Consider the following 15,825-nt stretch of genomic DNA (forward strand, 5'->3'; position numbering starts at 1 on the left):
TAGTTTAACTTTCCCACGGGATCTTTAAAAACCTAAATCTACGCGGACGAAGTCGCGGGCATCCTCTAGTAATAAATAATTACTTAATCGATCAATCAAGTAGGCTGGCAAATAAATGGGTAAATAGATACTTTTTAACAAGCTAATAAGAATAAAAACTAGATAGCTAATGATGTCAAATCAAAATTGTCTAGTTGTGTCAAATAACTTTATCAAATACTGACGCAAGGTTGTTTAATTATACCAAAACTCATTAAAATCCTATAGGAATCATCTCTTAAGTTCAAGCGAGTTGATTTCAAAAACTGGAAACTCAAGCAAGTTAGTTTCAAAAACTAGAAATTATGAGCGACCCCATGCCTCGTAGTGCCAAGTCCATCAAGAGCAGATTAGACACCATAAACCAAGGTGATATTGACAGGAAACCAAGCAATGTTCCCAAATCTCAGTCCCATTTCTTGGTGGCCTCGAATAAACTAGACAAAGTGACTCGGCGTGTGATCGCGCCCTACGCTCAGATCGAGAGGAAAGGTCTCAAAGAGGACGAGGTCAAAGAAGGGACCTATTTGGATATCAATAGGTTCAATGTATTCTTAGAGGACACAGTAGACCTCGATGCGTTGCTGTATGAAACTGCTAATGTTTTGAAAACGGTTACTAACAGTTCTGGTAAGTATTCAGGACCGAAATATTTTAATTAAGTAAGTAGGTAGGTACCTATGTAAATTATTTAGGTACTGTAATTCATACTAATATTATAAATGCGATAGTGTGTCTGTACCTTTAATATAACCAATTATGTCGAAGTACGAACTCTTAGTTTGCCTTCCGATTTATTCTGTGTGTGTGTGTATGTTTGTTACTCCTTCACGCAAAAACTACTGGATGAATTGGGCTGAAAATGGAGATAGATTATATCCTGGATTATCACATAGGCTATTTTTTATCCCGGAAAATCAAAGAGTTCCCATGGGATTTTTAAAAACCTACATCCAAGCGAATGAAGTCGCGGGCATACGATATAAATAGAAGAGGTATATCTATATTAGGTAGGTAGTTTTATACAGTCTCTGCCAATTTTATCATTGGGCTTAAAACGAATTAACAGTAAGAGACTGGAGTTATCTGCAATAATATTAATATTTCATCATTTTAAACCTAACCGATTTTTCTAGGAGTTTTCGTTTATATAGTGAACCAGTTGAAAAACGAAATTGTCCTCATGACTCCAAATACCGTGAATCCTGAGAGACACGAAGTCAACATACCGATTGGTTAGTGAATAGCTGATACCCTTATCAAGGCCGTAGCCAGGAATTGGTTTCGGGGTTTATCCGGAGAAAAAATGTTTTACTCGGCTTGACAGTTGACGGTAATGACTTCTCGAGCAGTCGACTGCTCTTGCGTCAGCACCCACTTCAGTGTCGCGCGCGCTTCTGATCGCCTGTCTAAAGTTGCAGTTGAAACCGACTGCTGCAGCAGTTATCAATATCAGGTAGCTTTAAGCTGTTGACAATGACTGCTCGAGCGGTGCATTTTGATCACTGATTAACTGCTCAAGCTGCAGGTGTGAGGCCGACCTTACTTAGTTAAATTAATCTTTGAACTGTCTTTAGTCTAGTCGATACAAAAACTCGGTAACTCAGACGGTAATCATCATCAGATGGAAATCAATTAATCCTCCGATTAATTGATTTGCCTCGATAGCTCAACGGTTGAGGAGCGGACTGAATTTTTTTTTTTTTTTTATTCACTATAGGTAAGCGCTTGACCACAATCACACCTGATGGAAAGTGATGATGTGGTCTAAGATGGGACGCGTTTACCTAGAAGGTGCCTATTCACTCTTGTTTTAAGGTTCCGAAAGGTTGGTGGTTTAAACCCCACCTGTTGCACAATTGTCGTACCCAGTCCTGGCACAAGCTTTACGCTTAATTGGAGGGGAAAGGGGAGTATTAGTCATAATTAGCATGGCTAATATTCTTAAAATAAATTCAATGATTTCTTTATCTAACTAGAGGAAGATAAGATCGCAGCAGCGCATGTAGCAGCGACCAAAGAGTACTTGGTGATAGCGGACGTGAGGCGCGACAGGCGCTTCGCCGAGGGTCTGCGGTGGCTGGACGCGAAGGTCGCGCTGTGCATGCCCGTGGTAAAGCCGGACGGGGACTGCTATGCTGTGCTGGAACTGTACAGGACTTTCTCGGAGCCGTATGATCATGTGAGGAAGTACCTATCTATCACCTAAACGTTGGTACCTCTACCTGTAAGTATCAGGTGTTTTCAAACGATACCTAAGTACTACTTATAAAGTTACATTGGAACAGCTTCATATCTATCTTTTACAAATTAAAGTTTGACAAAAGGGTATCAGAGTGCTGCAGAAGTATGGGATGACTGCCGAATGGGCGACTACCAACTTGGTGCATTGGATGCAGTGGATTGTCTTCTGTGACAATCTGAGCAGTTTGAAACTTTTTATCTACGCAATTATCTCTGTCTATCGCTATTCTAAAACGTATACCTACCTTTTGTGTGATGCAGGTCGACCTTCTGATGACCTTAACTACTTACCATAGGTATTCGTTGATAGGCTCACGAATTTAATGGTTGTCAACAGTCAATGGCAAGTTGATTTCATTTTGTACCATTTCTAGAACACACTGTACACAGTGGTGAGCGTGGCGTGCTGGGCGGGAGCGGCCGTGCACCAGGCACAGGCGCGCGTCACTCTGCAGCGCACCGCCCATCTCAACCGGGAGCTGCGCGCGCTGCTGCAGAACTACTTCTGCGACCTGGCCTCCATCGACACCATGCTCACCGACATGCTGGTGAGGCTTCACTATCCAGGCACTATCTAGAACACACTGTACACAGTGGTGAGCGTGGCGTGCTGGGCGGGAGCGGCCGTGCACCAGGCACAGGCGCGCGTCACTCTGCAGCGCACCGCCCATCTCAACCGGGAGCTGCGCGCGCTGCTGCAGAACTACTTCTGCGACCTGGCCTCCATCGACACCATGCTCACCGACATGCTGGTGAGGCTTCACTATCCAGGCACTATCTAGAACACACTGTACACAGTGGTGAGCGTGGCGTGCTGGGCGGGAGCGGCCGTGCACCAGGCACAGGCGCGCGTCACTCTGCAGCGCACCGCCCATCTCAACCGGGAGCTGCGCGCGCTGCTGCAGAACTACTTCTGCGACCTGGCCTCCATCGACACCATGCTCACCGACATGCTGGTGAGGCTTCACTATCCAGGCACTATCTAGAACACACTGTACACAGTGGTGAGCGTGGCGTGCTGGGCGGGAGCGGCCGTGCACCAGGCACAGGCGCGCGTCACTCTGCAGCGCACCGCCCATCTCAACCGGGAGCTGCGCGCGCTGCTGCAGAACTACTTCTGCGACCTGGCCTCCATCGACACCATGCTCACCGACATGCTGGTGAGGCTTCACTATCCAGGCACTATCTAGAACACACTGTACACAGTGGTGAGCGTGGCGTGCTGGGCGGGAGCGGCCGTGCACCAGGCACAGGCGCGCGTCACTCTGCAGCGCACCGCCCATCTCAACCGGGAGCTGCGCGCGCTGCTGCAGAACTACTTCTGCGACCTGGCCTCCATCGACACCATGCTCACCGACATGCTGGTGAGGCTTCACTATCCAGGCACTATCTAGAACACACTGTACACAGTGGTGAGCGTGGCGTGCTGGGCGGGAGCGGCCGTGCACCAGGCACAGGCGCGCGTCACTCTGCAGCGCACCGCCCATCTCAACCGGGAGCTGCGCGCGCTGCTGCAGAACTACTTCTGCGACCTGGCCTCCATCGACACCATGCTCACCGACATGCTGGTGAGGCTTCACTATCCAGGCACTATCTAGAACACACTGTACACAGTGGTGAGCGTGGCGTGCTGGGCGGGAGCGGCCGTGCACCAGGCACAGGCGCGCGTCACTCTGCAGCGCACCGCCCATCTCAACCGGGAGCTGCGCGCGCTGCTGCAGAACTACTTCTGCGACCTGGCCTCCATCGACACCATGCTCACCGACATGCTGGTGAGGCTTCACTATCCAGGCACTATCTAGAACACACTGTACACAGTGGTGAGCGTGGCGTGCTGGGCGGGAGCGGCCGTGCACCAGGCACAGGCGCGCGTCACTCTGCAGCGCACCGCCCATCTCAACCGGGAGCTGCGCGCGCTGCTGCAGAACTACTTCTGCGACCTGGCCTCCATCGACACCATGCTCACCGACATGCTGGTGAGGCTTCACTATCCAGGCACTATCTAGAACACACTGTACACAGTGGTGAGCGTGGCGTGCTGGGCGGGAGCGGCCGTGCACCAGGCACAGGCGCGCGTCACTCTGCAGCGCACCGCCCATCTCAACCGGGAGCTGCGCGCGCTGCTGCAGAACTACTTCTGCGACCTGGCCTCCATCGACACCATGCTCACCGACATGCTGGTGAGGCTTCACTATCCAGGCACTATCTAGAACACACTGTACACAGTGGTGAGCGTGGCGTGCTGGGCGGGAGCGGCCGTGCACCAGGCACAGGCGCGCGTCACTCTGCAGCGCACCGCCCATCTCAACCGGGAGCTGCGCGCGCTGCTGCAGAACTACTTCTGCGACCTGGCCTCCATCGACACCATGCTCACCGACATGCTGGTGAGGCTTCACTATCCATGCACTATCTAGAACACACTGTACACAGTGGTGAGCGTGGCGTGCTGGGCGGGAGCGGCCGTGCACCAGGCACAGGCGCGCGTCACTCTGCAGCGCACCGCCCATCTCAACCGGGAGCTGCGCGCGCTGCTGCAGAACTACTTCTGCGACCTGGCCTCCATCGACACCATGCTCACCGACATGCTGGTGAGGCTTCACTATCCAGGCACTATCTAGAACACACTGTACACAGTGGTGAGCGTGGCGTGCTGGGCGGGAGCGGCCGTGCACCAGGCACAGGCGCGCGTCACTCTGCAGCGCACCGCCCATCTCAACCGGGAGCTGCGCGCGCTGCTGCAGAACTACTTCTGCGACCTGGCCTCCATCGACACCATGCTCACCGACATGCTGGTGAGGCTTCACTATCCAGGCACTATCTAGAACACACTGTACACAGTGGTGAGCGTGGCGTGCTGGGCGGGAGCGGCCGTGCACCAGGCACAGGCGCGCGTCACTCTGCAGCGCACCGCCCATCTCAACCGGGAGCTGCGCGCGCTGCTGCAGAACTACTTCTGCGACCTGGCCTCCATCGACACCATGCTCACCGACATGCTGGTGAGGCTTCACTATCCAGGCACTATCTAGAACACACTGTACACAGTGGTGAGCGTGGCGTGCTGGGCGGGAGCGGCCGTGCACCAGGCACAGGCGCGCGTCACTCTGCAGCGCACCGCCCATCTCAACCGGGAGCTGCGCGCGCTGCTGCAGAACTACTTCTGCGACCTGGCCTCCATCGACACCATGCTCACCGACATGCTGGTGAGGCTTCACTATCCAGGCACTATCTAGAACACACTGTACACAGTGGTGAGCGTGGCGTGCTGGGCGGGAGCGGCCGTGCACCAGGCACAGGCGCGCGTCACTCTGCAGCGCACCGCCCATCTCAACCGGGAGCTGCGCGCGCTGCTGCAGAACTACTTCTGCGACCTGGCCTCCATCGACACCATGCTCACCGACATGCTGGTGAGGCTTCACTATCCAGGCACTATCTAGAACACACTGTACACAGTGGTGAGCGTGGCGTGCTGGGCGGGAGCGGCCGTGCACCAGGCACAGGCGCGCGTCACTCTGCAGCGCACCGCCCATCTCAACCGGGAGCTGCGCGCGCTGCTGCAGAACTACTTCTGCGACCTGGCCTCCATCGACACCATGCTCACCGACATGCTGGTGAGGCTTCACTATCCAGGCACTATCTAGAACACACTGTACACAGTGGTGAGCGTGGCGTGCTGGGCGGGAGCGGCCGTGCACCAGGCACAGGCGCGCGTCACTCTGCAGCGCACCGCCCATCTCAACCGGGAGCTGCGCGCGCTGCTGCAGAACTACTTCTGCGACCTGGCCTCCATCGACACCATGCTCACCGACATGCTGGTGAGGCTTCACTATCCAGGCACTATCTAGAACACACTGTACACAGTGGTGAGCGTGGCGTGCTGGGCGGGAGCGGCCGTGCACCAGGCACAGGCGCGCGTCACTCTGCAGCGCACCGCCCATCTCAACCGGGAGCTGCGCGCGCTGCTGCAGAACTACTTCTGCGACCTGGCCTCCATCGACACCATGCTCACCGACATGCTGGTGAGGCTTCACTATCCAGGCACTATCTAGAACACACTGTACACAGTGGTGAGCGTGGCGTGCTGGGCGGGAGCGGCCGTGCACCAGGCACAGGCGCGCGTCACTCTGCAGCGCACCGCCCATCTCAACCGGGAGCTGCGCGCGCTGCTGCAGAACTACTTCTGCGACCTGGCCTCCATCGACACCATGCTCACCGACATGCTGGTGAGGCTTCACTATCCAGGCACTATCTAGAACACACTGTACACAGTGGTGAGCGTGGCGTGCTGGGCGGGAGCGGCCGTGCACCAGGCACAGGCGCGCGTCACTCTGCAGCGCACCGCCCATCTCAACCGGGAGCTGCGCGCGCTGCTGCAGAACTACTTCTGCGACCTGGCCTCCATCGACACCATGCTCACCGACATGCTGGTGAGGCTTCACTATCCAGGCACTATCTAGAACACACTGTACACAGTGGTGAGCGTGGCGTGCTGGGCGGGAGCGGCCGTGCACCAGGCACAGGCGCGCGTCACTCTGCAGCGCACCGCCCATCTCAACCGGGAGCTGCGCGCGCTGCTGCAGAACTACTTCTGCGACCTGGCCTCCATCGACACCATGCTCACCGACATGCTGGTGAGGCTTCACTATCCAGGCACTATCTAGAACACACTGTACACAGTGGTGAGCGTGGCGTGCTGGGCGGGAGCGGCCGTGCACCAGGCACAGGCGCGCGTCACTCTGCAGCGCACCGCCCATCTCAACCGGGAGCTGCGCGCGCTGCTGCAGAACTACTTCTGCGACCTGGCCTCCATCGACACCATGCTCACCGACATGCTGGTGAGGCTTCACTATCCAGGCCCTACTTTTAATATTTTGGAAGCGGTGGAGTTTTGAGAAATCTCCACTTCTCTGGATCTCTCTCTTATGGTGGCAAATAGGAGGCTGTCGTTGTAAAAGGCATCTAGGTTTAAGTACTGCTCTTCCAAGCAGGTCGGTTTTATCATAGTTTTATCCCAGGTAGCGCCCGAGTGCAATCAATACCGTGATGCCCTCAAATAGGCGCGCAAATGCAAAATCTCTGTTATGCTTACACCGATGGGTACCTACTCGGAAATTTAGGTCACGGAGTAAAGTAATCTATGATTCAGGTGCAGATGGTGGAAATTATAAATGATGTTGGGAAGCAATAGCCCGCTTACTTCGCTTGCGGTATGTTATCGGTGGACCCGCCTCTGTGCCCGCGGGGTGGACAAGTCAAAGTATTTTTAGAAAGGAAGGGTTATCAAGAATAACAAAGCACAACTTGTCGTTAATTAAAATCAGTACCTACTAAACAGAGCGTCGCCTTGAGCGACGCATGCTCTTTAGAGGTGTCTAGAACGGCACTCGACACATGATATCCTCTCACACTCACATTCCTACCTGTACCATGTACCTACTTACCGTGTGCGCTGAACACCTTGCACCATAGGTGGCTAACCATAGGCACTGTCGGGAATGGAAGACGGCGATTTAAATTAAATCTTTTGTCAGGCAGTAGTAAAGTCGTTCATTGGTGTGATGCGAAGCAGCTTCTATATCCTGGACAAGGAGCCAACGGGCGAGCACGTGCTGGCCGACATGTGGGAAGACGGCTGGGCCAACGAGAAGTGCACCATGCCCAAGAAGAAGATCAGGGTCAAGTAAGTGTTGCGGAGATCTGCATCATCTGATCTGATCTTAATATGGGTACCTTCAAATCAAGAGTGAATAGGCAACTTCTAGGCAAGCGCGCTACATCTTAGGCTGCATCATCACTTGCTAGCGGGTCCGATTGCAGCCAAGCGCTAGTCTGTAAATTAATAAAAAAAATTCAAAAGAAAAATAAAACCGACTTCAAAAACCAAAAACACTAAAAAGTAGAAAATAATTTTTGTTTAGCTACACATGTAATGTACCTAGGTATGAACTATGAAGTCGAGCGAGCATATTAAAACAAAATTAGAAATCCAAGAGTGAAGCTCGCCCGACTTCATACCTAGGTACATTACATGTGTAGCTAAACAAAAATTATTTTCTACTTTTTAGTGTTTTTGGTTTTTGAAGTCGGTTTTATTTTTCTTTTGAAAATTTTTTATTTCACAATTTTTAGTGGCCCCACTGTACTATAATATGCTATGCCCAGTTAAAACCCTACTGTTTACTAAGCTATTACAGTGATCGCGAGCAATTTGCTCTTATCCATTCAGGAGTTCTGTTCTCCATCTCCGAAGATATTCATCAGATCTTCACCAAATTTATATGGGACCACCTGCACAGTATACCCTTTCAAACAAAAAAAAAATTTCCAAATCGGTCCAGGGGTCTTTGAGTAATCGGGGAACATACATAAAATATAAAAAAAAAAAAAAAAAAAGATCCCGACGAATTGAGAACCTCCTCCTTTTTTGGAAGTCGGTTAAAAAAAAATAATACTGGGAACACCACTGAATATTTTCATGGCAGCCATTTTGAAATTTTAACCGACTTCAAAAAAGGAGGAGGTTCTCAAATTCGTCGGAACCTTCTTTATTATTTGTTGTTATAGTGCCAATAGGAATACACATTCTGTGAAAATTTCAAGTCGGTTCACGAGATTACAGCCCGCTGACAGACAGACAGACAGACGGACGGATAGCAGAAGCGGAAGCAGCTGAATCTCGTTGGCACCTTTCGGGCACAAAACCTTAAGGTGCATGACACGGGTTTGTCCGCGAAATTCAAATTAATTTTTTTTGTAAATTAAATTTGACACTTTCTTGTAAAGATTTTTATGTAAAAATTTGAATTTCGCGGTTAGACTCGTTTCGCCTTAAATAAGACAGAAAACAATTACGACTAAACGAAAATCCTTATCTTTATTGAATAGCCTAAGCCAAGAGCCGACACCAGCAGAACTGGTCGCCAAGACTGGTGAAACACTAAACGTTCGCGACGCTTACAAAGACCCTCGGTTCCCCAAAGAGATAGACCCAACCACGGGTACAGTAGTCAGATCCTGCCTGGCCGCGCCGATTGTGGACAAGTCTGGAGTAATCGGTGAGATTTTTATCCATTTTGGGTTTGTACGAGGAAAAAATAAAAATGCTTTTTCTAATAAAACGTTTTTTAAATCTATGGAATGGTAAACATTAGAAGGGTGACTATATTATCAAATTTTCAGATACATTATTACTCGGTTTTTCTTTTCAAATACCCTTCGGATCGTTTGCATACATATTTCTAGGATCACCATATATTTATCTTATATTATTTTTAAAGACATTTTCTCTTTAATTATTTTTTTAATTGAAGAAGGAGAAAACAGCGATCGCGTCTTCATATATTTGTCCTGTTATATCTAATACCTCGCTGTTTTTAACCGACTTAAAAAACAAGTGTAAATTAAATATATAATAACATATAATAACACCCCAGACAAGTGAAGGTTACAGTAACTAGAAAAGAAACGGTTGAACCGATTTTCTGGATTATAGCTAAGAACACTCTCGATCAAGCCACCTTTCAAACAAAAAAAACTTAATTAAAATTGATTCATTCGTTTAGGAGCTACGATGCCACAGACAGATACACAGATACACATGTCAAACTTATAACACCCCTCTTTTTGGGTGGGGGGTTAAAAAGTTATAATGTCTTCAATTTTGACGATATTAAAACTTTTTTCTAACTCAGTTTGTGTCACAGGTATCGTCCAACTAACCAATAAGACAAACGCACAGCCTTTCAACTCTGAAGACGAGACCATATTCCAAGTCTTTATCAGCTACTGCTCGCTGATTGTGCACTTTTACAATATGCAGCAGAATAAAATATACCATGTACGTACTCATGGTTTTTTTTACTGTCGAATATTGGATGTTCAATGCCGAATTCCTTCATTGACGCTTGAAAATAATTTAGGAACATTTATAGATAAATAAAAACAAGGTCTTTTTCAAATACCTACTTACCACATTCACAGACATCTTTAACCTTCCTAGACGTCCCGTTTCTTTAGAAGATTTAAGTCAAAAAAACATGGCAAAAATGGGACGGAGGTTTTAATCTTGCTATATATCAGACATTATAGACATAACTACCATTTTAAATACAATTTCAGGAAAACCTTAATAAAGTTTACAAAGATCTAATGGCGTTGCACTTATCCCCGTGTCGGCACGATATGGATGAAATCATGGAGACAAACGGAATTTTTCTACCGCCAAATAATTTCAAAAGGTACTTTATCTTTACATTACCTACTTATCTATTACTATTACTTTATTTTTACATCTATACTAATATTATAAAGAGGAAACCTTTGTATTTTTGTATGTTTGTATTGAATAGGCTCAAAAACTACTGGACCGATTTCAAAATTTCTTTTACCATTTCTTAGAGGGATTCTTCCGAATCCGTATAGGCTATATTTTATCCCGGAACTAGCAACCGGGGCGGGTTGCTAGTTAGTTAATAAGTTTTGCAGGAAATTACCAACTTATTGACTGAATAAAAATTGGAAATTTGTTCATTTACAGCTTTGATTACCACATAAGCGAAGGCAGCAAAGAAGACATGCCAGGTCTTGTCTGCTACATGTTCATGGAAACGTTCGCAGATAGAAATTTCGAGAGGCACAACGTGGCAGAATTCACACTAACTATCCTGCAGTGTTATAGAAATAACCCCTACCATAATGCTGAACACGCATTCTGTTTTACGCACACGATGTATTTGATACTGGTCAATAATTGTGGATATTTTGATTTCGTTGAGGTGATTAACTTGAGTTTTCAGGATACGTAACATACACCACATCATCACTTTCCATCAGGTGTGATTGTAGTCAAGCGCTTGCCTATAGTGAATTAAAAAAAACGTAACATGTTTACTTGTGTTCTGGCGCGTCACTCGACAAACCTTCCAGAATCCAAAAAGGTTGGTGAGTTGGTGACAATTGTATTATAAAGGGAGGCCAAAACCGATCTATCATTCGTATTTCGTCGTTATGGAGATCAGACTTCATGATGTGAGAATCAGTTTATCATAAATCATTAGGTATATTTTCTCATTTACACTGCAGATATTACTTTTGTTAGTCTGATTTCAATGTTTATAACTCTACATAATAAAACAAAGATTCCTCCATCTTCTAGACAGCAGCGTTGATGCTGGCAGGACTATGCCATGATCTAGACCACCCCGGATTTAACAACAACTTCCTGTCTTTAAGCAAACATCCTCTGTCACAGATGTACAAATCATCGACGTTAGAGTATCATCATTACTTCTTGGCAAAAAAAATCATTGAGGTAATTTTACGTTCCTTTCTCGTCTTTGTTAATCCTGAAATTAGTCTTCTCCTGAATCATCACTAGCCTATTTCCATGTAAGATTACATTATACATTATTATTTTAGTAAGTTTCCAAGAGCGTACCATTGCACAGGGTCTTCCCCCTAGCTCGTGTAGCCTCTTTCCATGCTGCTCTTAAGTGCCGATACGCGGTCTCCATGCACTCCAGAACACTTTTGGGTCCATTAGCCATCAGTTCTGCGACAGGCATGACTTGCCCACTACCGTTTCAGCTTGCCTTAATATCCAGTGGTAAAAAAATAAAAATCCGATAATTTGATTTCAGGACAAACATCTACTAAGCAAACTTCCTATTTCTGACCGCGACCGCATTTTGCAGGAGATAAAATACAATATTCTTTGCACAGATCTTGCAGTATATTTTCAGGTATTTTAATCACACTAATATTATAAAGGCGAAAGTTTGTGTGTATGTGTGTGTGTGTATGTTCGTTACTCCTTCACGCAAAAACTACTGGACGGATTTGGCTGAAATTTGGAATAGAGATTGATAATATCCTGGATTAGCACATAGGCTACTTTTTACCCCGGAAAATCAAAGAGTTCCCGCGGGATTTCGAAAAACCTAAATCTACACGGGCGAAGCCGCGGGCATCGGCTAGTATGCTATAAAATAGATGCTGCAAATTTTTAAGTCTTATTTATGCTTTTGTAATATTATAACGACCATTAACTGTAAAATTTATATTTTCTATATTTTAGATAAGAGCCCAACTCACACCAGTTTTAACTGAACGTGCTTTTGACTGGACTGACAGTTCACATCGCAGGCTGTTAAAAGTAAGTTTTACTACCTATTGTATATTAATGCTAACCTGTGCTTACCTGCATATGTACCTACCTACATCATCATTATTTTCAAAAATATCTACTATTGATTGTGTCCTTTTAGCTTTTTAAAAAAGTGCAAAATTGTAGAAAATTCTAGACAGCTGGTAAACGTGTTTTGCAATTTGAGATTGGCTTTTTTTTTGTTCGTATAGGGTATCTTGATGACCACCAGCGATCTATCTGGATGCTGTAAGCCGTTCGGCGTATCCAAGGCTATAGCTGTGAATATTTACGAAGAGTTCTATAATCAGGTACGTAGGTATACCTAAGTACTAACAATTAACATATCTGATGCCTATTGTAACACTACAATGAGATCACTCCAAATCGGAAGGTTCAAACAGATCCCACAACACAGTGACTTGATAAGTCTTAGTGTTTTAACGCGCTGATGGAGAACCTGGGAACGCTTATCTATTTTTTTCTTTTACGGCTCACTGAGAACGGGTCTAGTCTCAGATTGAGAATATTTTAGTCATACCTCCACATGACCAACGCCACCACCACGCTACCATATTATAACATACCTGATACCACGCTGACCAAGTGTGAATTGGCAGATCTCACACACCTTTGAGAACATTATGGAGAACTCTCAGGCATGCATTTTTCGTCACAATCTTCCTCACCGTTAAAGCAAGACATAATATAAATAACTGCTTAACATAACTCCGAAAAGTTAGAGGTCCCAGGTGAGGCTGGTATCGAACCCGCGGCCTTCCGAATACGAGGCCGACGACTTAATCACTAAGCTATCAGCGTGTTTTCCACCTTTTTTTATTTTATGCTAGGGCGACAAAGAGCGTGCGATGGGCTATACTCCACTCAGCATGATGGACCGGCGCCGCAGCGTGAACCAGCCGGCCGAGCAGATCCAGTTCCTGTCGGTGGTGGTGCTGCCGTGCCTGCTGCTGCTACAGAACGTATTCCCCAACACCAGCCCGCTCATCGACAACTGCAGGTAATGCAAACCCTAAGTCAATAAACCTACTTACTATTGCAATTAAAAGCAAATATTACAGTACAACCAAATTAATAATGCGCATGCAGATCTTCGCTAATTGTCGTATTCCGAATCATTGAATCGTAAGAGCCCTTAACAATGCACTTGCATTTTGCACCTTGTTGTAAACAAATAGGAGTCAATATCATGTGTATCATACGACCGTTGCCGAACAGTGACGAAGATTTCTATGCGCATTATTAATTTGGTTGTACTGTACTAACAAAATGGATGTAATATCTAAAATAAAGATGATTAATGATTTTTATTATTAAAAAGAGCGTGCGAGGGAATACACGCCACAGCCATTGACGCGAGCGAAGCATGCACAATTTTTTTAATATTACAGAATAGGCGTCTGTAATGAATTGGTAACATTTACCTCAAACCTTTAGCCACTTTTTCAACTTTTTTTCAATAAGGCTCCTAACATGAAATCATTGTGGTAAGTAATTAATATTTTACAAAAAATTTAGAAACCCACTTGGAAAGTTCATGCATAAATATTTAACGCACGTTGGGACTGTCCTCTTAAAAATTATCTCCTGGTCACTGTACTAAATAAGACAATATATCGACTCCTCCAATATTTTTTGACTTTCATTGACTTAGTTTCCTAGTTTTTTTTTAAACTTATGATTTGGTATTTTCCAGAAAAACACAAGAAGCTTGGCATGAAGAAATAGAAATGCGCGGACAAAAATTGTGGAGACAAGAAAATTCTATTCAGAGCTCGGGGCGACTTCGCAATGTAATTAAACTTGATAGCGAATCATAATTGCTTAAAATAACTTGCTTGCCTATTATTATTATTGTTTAAATATTTTTCAGAAATAAAATTGTATAATACTCAAAAATAATCTTTTCTTGGCTTTTCCTTCGATAGGCTAAGAATTTTTTTAGTAGATAAGTTACCCGAACGAGATTGCAGTTCAAATTCAAATTATTTTTATTCAATTAAACTTTTACAAGTGCTTTTGAATCGTCAAAATAATCTACCACTGGTTCGGAATGCCGTTCCTACCGAGAAGAACCAGTAAGAAACTTTGTTGTTGGCTGTGCATCTCAACAAAATTGATGATTTCGTATATCGAAACAATGCAACATTTAATATTATTATGTGGGAACCTACCTAGACCTAAAAGATCGTACCTACTTGGTTTTAAGTGTAACTTGGTTGGTAAGTTTTAATTAAAAATCTTTCCACTTAGGGCGATGGCTGAATAATGTAGATTGTAGATGTATCGACGAACTCATATCATAAATCAAGCGAGTTTAGTGACTTTGCACCGCGTAGCAGAAGTAAGTTTAATTTCCAACGAAGAAGCGACGGGCCTGCCCGCGAAATTCAAATTTAATTTGGTTTTTCGCATTTTTTAAACTAATACGACAACGTAGGCTTATGGCATTTTCAGTTGTGACAATGGCAGTATCATCCTCACAGGCTTATATAAAAATCTTTACTTGAAAGGGTCCAGTTTAAGAAATTAGCTCTAGTATCGACTAATGTGTCAGAATTAGTTTTGAAAAGATTGAGAACCTCCTCCTTTTTTCGAAATCGGTTAAAAAAACTTAATTAAAATCGGTTCACTAGTTTAGGAGCTACGATGACACAGACAGATACACACGTCAAACTTATAACACCCCTCTTTTTGGGTCGGGGGGTTAAAAACCAGCAATACTTAGGCGTCAATTATACTTTTGTTTTTGTGGTAAGTCTATTAAGGTTTACAAGGGAAAATAAACACAAAAGTTAAGATTTTACATTTTTTATTTAGGAATATTCATTACTTGGATAGTGATATTGTAACACCGGCCTAAGTCATCAGTTCATCTCTTATTAAACTCTGCACATAAAGCTAATAACTTTATCCCGGTTTCATACAAAATAAAACTAAACCTAATTTACATCTATATCATAGATTTATTTTCAACTTCAGTTGTTTGCATCGTAACGCTTTTTTTCATGTTGGCAACATTATCCTTGGTAGAATTTTAAAAACACAGATTCAAAAATATTACATAGACTTCCAAACAACACTCAGGTCGAGGTGTATCAAACACACTTTGACTTTGCTCAGACTCAAAGCGGGTTAAAACGAGACAGACTTATGTAGAGATATAAATCTATCTCGTTTTAACTGGCCTACTCAGTCTCAATCTAGCTGTTGAGCTGTTGACAGCATAGCAACAGACTTGGAACAACTGTGAAAATTACATTGACAACATTTTAGATCCTGTCACCTTCAACAATACAGCAAGGTATTCAAAAATCAATGTTGCTATACAAAAAGATTTTATCAGTTCAATTTTTAATTTTTTCGTTAATTTAAAATTT

General features: G+C 45.2%; 1 protein-coding gene across 1 annotated transcript; it reads left to right on the forward strand.

Moving 5' to 3' along the window:
• The first annotated feature begins 83 nt into the window (after positions 1-83).
• On the forward strand, positions 84-14,295 carry LOC123870425 (cAMP and cAMP-inhibited cGMP 3',5'-cyclic phosphodiesterase 10A-like). The gene is made up of 15 exons (XM_045913733.1): positions 84-669; positions 1,176-1,274; positions 2,019-2,221; positions 2,658-2,831; positions 7,812-7,960; positions 9,166-9,335; positions 9,984-10,117; positions 10,399-10,517; positions 10,817-11,054; positions 11,435-11,590; positions 11,919-12,020; positions 12,356-12,433; positions 12,637-12,735; positions 13,276-13,445; positions 14,142-14,295. The coding sequence occupies exons 1-15, from the start codon at positions 345-347 to the stop codon at positions 14,263-14,265; spliced, it is 2,340 nt and encodes a 779-aa protein (XP_045769689.1). The 5' UTR covers positions 84-344; the 3' UTR covers positions 14,266-14,295.
• The last annotated feature ends 1,530 nt before the right edge of the window (positions 14,296-15,825 follow it).

Source organism: Maniola jurtina, chromosome 12 (genome assembly GCF_905333055.1).
Source record: "Maniola jurtina chromosome 12, ilManJurt1.1, whole genome shotgun sequence".
Taxonomy (NCBI): domain Eukaryota; kingdom Metazoa; phylum Arthropoda; class Insecta; order Lepidoptera; family Nymphalidae; genus Maniola; species Maniola jurtina.

Excerpts from the sequence above, each read along its gene's own strand:
- LOC123870425 (XM_045913733.1), top strand. The coding sequence starts at position 345 with ATGAGCGACCCCATGCCTCGTAGTGCCAAGTCCATCAAGAGCAGATTA. Across the intron at positions 10,118-10,398 it reads AGCAGAATAAAATATACCAT|GAAAACCTTAATAAAGTTTA; the intron begins GTACGTACTCAT and ends ATACAATTTCAG. Across the intron at positions 11,055-11,434 it reads GATATTTTGATTTCGTTGAG|ACAGCAGCGTTGATGCTGGC; the intron begins GTGATTAACTTG and ends TCCATCTTCTAG.